The sequence below is a fragment of the Phocoena sinus genome, chromosome 1 (assembly GCF_008692025.1).
Source record: "Phocoena sinus isolate mPhoSin1 chromosome 1, mPhoSin1.pri, whole genome shotgun sequence".
Taxonomy (NCBI): domain Eukaryota; kingdom Metazoa; phylum Chordata; class Mammalia; order Artiodactyla; family Phocoenidae; genus Phocoena; species Phocoena sinus.
Genome location: NC_045763.1, coordinates 1,166,546 through 1,172,716, shown reverse-complemented (window position 1 = coordinate 1,172,716; position 6,171 = coordinate 1,166,546). Strand labels below are relative to the sequence as shown.

General features: G+C 62.7%; 1 protein-coding gene across 1 annotated transcript in view; it reads right to left on the bottom strand.

Moving 5' to 3' along the window:
• Positions 1–1,519: 1,519 nt before the first annotated feature.
• Positions 1,520–6,171, bottom strand: part of SKI (SKI proto-oncogene) — a 64,711-nt gene continuing 60,059 nt past the window's right edge. Inside the window, exons 7-9 of the mRNA XM_032651038.1 lie at positions 5,865–6,166; positions 5,056–5,286; positions 1,520–4,537 (exon numbers count right to left, since the gene is read on the bottom strand). Of these exons, the coding sequence (XP_032506929.1) occupies positions 4,349–4,537; positions 5,056–5,286; positions 5,865–6,166 (722 nt within the window). The 3' untranslated portion in view covers positions 1,520–4,348. The remainder of the gene's footprint in view (positions 4,538–5,055; positions 5,287–5,864; positions 6,167–6,171) is intronic.

Genomic DNA, 6,171 nt, shown 5'->3' with positions numbered 1-6,171 from the left:
GGCTCCGTGGAGGTCGTGGGGACGACGTCCGTGTCCAGCATCGGGAGTGGCAGGGCCTCAGCTGCCCTCAACTGGCGTCCATGCCTGCAGGACCCCCGACGGGCCGCAGTGGACGGCTGAGCACTCAGGAGACCCCAGAAGATGGCGCTGCGCGGCACCCTGGATGTCCAGGCAGAGGCAGCGGTCAGGTGGACGAGGGACCGCACGGCCCAGTAACGTGGACACAGTGTCTGGCCACCGGCCTTTCTCCCTCTCTCCTCTCCGCTCTGGGTGCGTGGGCCAGGAGCGCTCCCTGGGGGCCGTGCCTGCCTCATCTCTTGCAGGGCAGTGCCCCAGGGTCCAGCCCTGCCCGGGGAAGGGGGCCCTCAGATTCTGACTGATGGCCCTACAGCTCAGTGGAAGGCCACTCCTGAGAGGGACAGGAGTCAGGCCCAGGTGACACCTGCACCGAGGGAGGGCAGAGGGTATCGGGGCCATGGCTGTGCTCCATTCAGGTGGGTCTGTCACCCACGCCACTGGGCCCAGGGCCCCAGGCACAGCTCTCGGGTCCAATGCACGGGCGGGAGGGGGCGGGGCTACAGCTTAGGGCCCAGCCTGCCTCCCTTCCCCTGACCTGTCCCCGACCCTAGGTGGCACCCCATGACCCTGGACCTCAGGGCGGCTTTCTCCTGGGCCCTGCTGTCCCCCGCCCCAGCCTGGCCTGGGTGGAGTGGGCTTCTGCTTGCGCACTACAGCCCTTCGTGTCCCCGATCCCCGGGGGCTCCAGGGGAGCACTTCTGGGCCCAGGTCTGGGGGGGCTTCCCAAGGCTGGGGGGAGGAGTAGGGACCCGGGAGCCCTCCCAGGCTGCGGTGCGTTTTCTCCAGGTGACCTGGGAGGCGCCACGGCCTGGGCTGGGAGGCCGGACCTGGGTGGCCAAAGGAAGCCCTAGTGAGGTGGCACTCTGGGGCCCAGAGCCAGGGGCGGGGCGGTCCTGGGGAAGCCCCTAGGTAGGCAGGCAGGCGGGCGGTGGCCCTCTGCACATCCTTCAGGGCAGCACATTGGGGTCTGCGGTTCTGATGCCACCTGGCCCCCTCCCCGTCAAAGACATGGGGCAACTCTGCAGGGAGCTGGCCGTCTACCCCGGGGTGGGGGGGGGGGGCAGGCCTCCAGGCCCCATGGGGGACAGGCCAGGAAGGGCCCCCAGCCGACGCCCACAGTACAAGGAGGAGCCGCAGCTTGGCGTGACCTGGAGGGAGAGGGATGGAGGGCGCCCCAGCTGGGACCTGCCCGCTTGTGCCCCGTGTCCACTTGGGCTCAGTGGAGACTGAAAGGCCCCAGGGTCTGATCGACCGGAAGACAGGCGCCCCTTCCCGGGCTCAGGCCTAGATGGTGGCTGGAGGAGGGGCAAGGAGTGCTGGAGAGGAGGGGTTCTGGGGTGGCCAGGCGAGCGAGTCCTTTATCTTACGGTGTCATCTGTTTGGGGAGGGGCACCAAAGGACTAACGGGTACACAGAGAAATAGAGAAATATGCCAAGCTGATTTTTTCTTTTTAAATCAGGCATTTATAAACAAGAAAGCATACATTAATTACATAAAAATAGTTCTCGAATAGTGAGTAAGTCGTCATACTGTCGTTAGCAGCAGCGAAGGAGAGAAGGGGACGGTGACGCAGACGCTCCCGGCGGGTACGAGGCGGAGCTGTGGTTTTTTTCCTTAATTGAAAGAAAAAGTGTCATTTGTGACTCCTGACTTAAAGCAAGAACAAGACGGCCTCCCCGAGCCTAGTGGGCGCGGCGGGCGGTGTCGCCCAGAAAACCGGCTCGAGCCGGTGGGCGTGTTCTGCCTCAGGTAGAAATAACCCAGAAAACAAGACAGCTACCAGGTAAGAAGAGAGTCCCGGCAAAGGACCCACCACGTATACGTATGATACACGAGTATCAGAGGAAAAAGTATTTACATGGTCGCTTTGTACATCGGCGAGTTCTGTACGAAAAGCAAGAAATCATGTGAGTGAGTTAGCTGCTCCATAGATATGAATGTTATTGCTGTTGTTTTTTCCCTTCGTTAAAAGTCTTCTTTCAGCATAGAAATAATGAGTGATTAAACTGAATACACGATCACTTCGATAATGGGTATTACACACGGGGAGAGTCAACAGCCTACGGGAGAGTGCCTCTTCAGAAAAGAAACTCCAACTGCGGCCGCACGGCAGGAGCCCGGGGACCCTGCCCCCGAGGACAAGCGTGGACAGCCCCATGGCCGGCCTCGCCCAGGGGCCGCCGACGGCGCTGGCAGGCCAAGGGACCTCGGGGCGGGCCTGGGTCCACCACCCCACCTCCAGCTCTTCCCGACATCTGGGGACCAAGCCGGACAGTGGCGGCGTAGACCCGATGGCCGAGACGTGCGGGTGACCGGAGGGGACAGGGCACGGGCCAGGAGGCGCAGCGGCCCCCACTCGCAACTTGGAAAAACGTATCTCCCTCTGGAGCCTAAAAACTCAGAAAGTAAACGGAGCAAAGCAGGTGGCCTCGGGCGGGTCCCGGGGGCCCCGCGACCTCACTACGCATTTTCAGACTTGGCAACAGAGCACAGCCGCACAGAAGCACACTGACACACGCTCAACGCTTTGCTCCAACTAAATCATTTACTTTCCCTTGAAGAAATGACCGCAAAAACACAACTCTGGAAAAACAAAGCTAAACACAGCATTCTGAGTGTTGCGTGACACAACCGACCCTCTACACGACACGGTAATAATGCCCATCGGTGGATATACGCATGGCAGAGGCTTTAAATTCCATGCATACAGATTTAATAACTGCAAAGAAAAACAGAAGCAAAAAAATTAAAAAAGAAACAAACAACAACAACCAAACAAACGCTGCATATACACGATGTCCCTTTTGCATTGCACTTTAGAAGGGAGGCCGGCAGCACCCGGCCCCCACCCAGTAAACCAAGGGCAAAACCCCACCGACGATGCCGTCACCCGGTCTCCGCTCCACTCGGCGGTTGCGGCACCACCCCCGGCCACGCTCGCAGCTGCCGGGGTGCTGGAACGGAGTCGGGCAGAGGGTTCTGGTAAGATCTCTCCATGTAAATAAATACCATGATTTTAGGACGGGCGGCCACCTCGTCTACTGGGAAATCATTTTTCAAGCTTGGGCGTTAAGAAACCTTATACAATTCGCATACAGTTGAGAGTAAACGAGATTATTTGGAATAAATGCAAGTAACTGTGATAGTGGCAGATTCGATAGCTACTGAAGACATATTTTGGGGGTAAAAAGACAAGTCAGGGTTTGCTGTACAAGATGCTGGAAGGCACAGAACTACCCCCCGAAGTTCAGTTTTTGCATTTTCGTTTTCGTGTGATTCCCTTGTTCAACCAAGCACCAGAGGGGTTTCTAAACACTTGAGCACTTAGGATGTGAATGCTCTATAAATCGGTTTGCAGTATTTGAAAGTAAAAACCTCAGTTAACCGGGGAATAAAAAGAGCAGGGAAGATTTTTGACAAAGTGCAGTTCTAAATATACGTTTAAATGAACGAACAAACAAGAAGTGAAGTAATGCTGTTTTGTTCCAACGCTGCAGCCTCAGTCCCCGAACAGAAGGAGCAACGTTTGCCGAATTGAGAGGGTTGCCTGGTCGAGGGCGCGTGTGCCCAGCCAGCGCGGACCCATCTCCCGTCGCCTCCGAGCACACCTGCGGACACACCTGTGGAAGGCGGGCCGGAGCGGCGGGCGGGTAAGGCGGCAGCGTTCCAGCTCATCGTGCCTGCGCGGTGCTCTCCGTGCCCTTCCCGGTGGCAGCACGGGAGAAGGGGTTCCTTGTGGCTGAAAAAATAGACTCTGGAGAAAAACCCTTTGTGTTGTCACGCGGCCGCGGGCGCGGGATGAGCTGTGATGGCTTCGAGGGGCAGGGCGGCTGCCACCCTGGCTCCCTGGCGGGTCCTCAGGTGGCGTCGCGTGTGGGTGGGGCTTTTAAAAGTTAGTCATTAAAAAACGTGTCGATTTCTTTGAATATCAAGTCTCCTTATGGGTTTTAAATAGCTTATCACAAAAGTGTAAATGTTAAACGATCCGGCAAGCGGAGGGCCAGCTGCAGCTACCGAGCTGGCCTCGACTCCGGCTGCGGTTGGGGACCGGCTTGCTCGCTTGACCTTGGCCAGTAGAAAATTTTGCAGTGGATTCCAAAATATGTGGTTCCAAACGCTTGCTTGGTTCTAGGCACAGTAAGATGTGGTGCTATATGGACCGGGGCTGGGGGGGCCGGGGGGGGTGGGGAGCGGCCCCGCCAGCACGGAGCCCCCAGCCCCGCCGCCCGCCCTGCGGCGTCCGCCCCGCGCAGCAGACAGTGGGTCCGGCTAGGGCTCCAGCTCGGCCGTGCTCTCGCCGCCCGTGGGCTCAGAGCGGGGCCGTGGCCACAGCTGCTCCTGCAGCCCCTTCACCACCTTCTCCAGGTGCTCCCGGGCCTCCCGCTCCCGCAGGAGGTCAGCCCGCAGCTGCTCGCGGTCGGCCTCCGCGTGCCGCAGCTTCACCTGCAGGTCCTCGATCTGGAAGGGGACGCCCCGCGTGAGCCGGGCCCGCTCCCCACCTGGCCGCTGCCCACCGGACCCGGGCTGGTGAGGCTGGCAGGGCCTGGGGGAGCTTCCCGGGCGGCACCAACCGTGCCCGCGGAGACCCTGAGTTGGCGAACTACCCGAGCCCCGAGCGCGGAGGCCTCGGGGCACCTCTCAGCCTCCTGGGCCCCGGCCCGGGCCCCGGAGATGGCCGTGAGACGGGACCCTGTCTCCCGACCCCAGGCCAGGCAGGGTGGCCAACGGGGACAGGCTGAGACTTTTAACGGTGCATGAGGGTGAGGGTGCGGGTATGGGTGCGGCCCTCCCCCCAGGACAGGAGGTGAGGAGAGCCTGGGGCCAGGACACCCCCGTGGAAGGAGGACCCCAAAGCCCAGCAGGGCCAGGTCGGCCTGCAGGCTCCCCACGCCCGGGGCGGCCCCGCGAGGAGGGGAGGGACCCTGAGATGCCGACGGACAGCGCACGCGCCCTCCCCGCCCGGACAGCCCACGTACCTGGGCCGAGTACTTGGCCCGCAGGCGGCCGGCCTCACAGCCCTTGTCGCACACGCGCGCCTGCCGCGCCTGCTCCAGCTCCCGCTTCAGGCGGAGCCGCGCCTCGTTGGCCTCCTTCATCTTCTTCTCATTCTCAGCCCGGAGCCGCTCGATCTCCTTCCGAAGGCTGCGCTTGGCCTCCGTGGCCTCCCGCAGCTTCTCCTTCTTGGCCACGCGCAGGAACTCCAGCTCCTGGGGCGAGGGCGCCGGCTCAGGGGCGCCCTCACGCCAGGCCTCTCCGGCCCCAGCCCTCCTGTGCCCACCGTGCACAGCCCGGGGGGAGTCCCTGCGGCCGGGGGAGGGGGCTCACCCGGGCACGGTGCCATCTGGGGGCCCCGGGGACCCTACACAGCCAGAAGGAGAGGCGGCGGCCCTTTTCGGGGTCTCAGCCCCGGCCCCCAACACGCTCATGAAGATGCATGTGGGGAGCCACACCTCCAACCAGAACCAGGGAACTGCTGCGGGTTTCTGAGAGAGTGGTGGAAATGGGGCTCTCGGGGCTGGCAGGGCTGTGCTGTGCTGGGGCCACGTGTCAGACGCCGGCTGAGGTGTGAATGCAGCTGAGCCCTGGGGTGACAGCCCCGCCCCCCACAAGGTGGCGCACAAGGCGACCAGGGGGCCGACGGCACAACCGCAGGGCCTCCAGCCCCCGCCGGGAAAGGAAGCAGTCCCGGGTGGAGCGGCCCGGAACCGGCGCGCAAGGGGCCGGCGGGGCAGCGCCCGCTCCTTCCCCGCACACTCGTGCCCCCGCCGGCCCCCGCCCGCCCCACCTGGTGGAGGCTGCGCTTGGCCTGCAGCGCGGCGCTCAGCTTCTCCTCCTGCTTCACGCGCATCTTCACCACCTCGTGCAGGAACTTCTCTTTGGCTTCCTTGGTGTCCAGGCCGCCCTCCAGGGCCTGCCGCAGATGCTCCAGCTCGGCCTCCAGCCCGCTGCTCAGGGCGTCGGCGGGGGCCGCGGCATCGGGGGCGCCGGGCGCCGCAGGCAGGGCGAGCAGGCCCGGGGAGCTCAGGTCCTTGGCGGAGCCGGATGAGGTAAAGGACGGGGAGGACAGCGAGGACAGCGAGGAGGTGACTGCA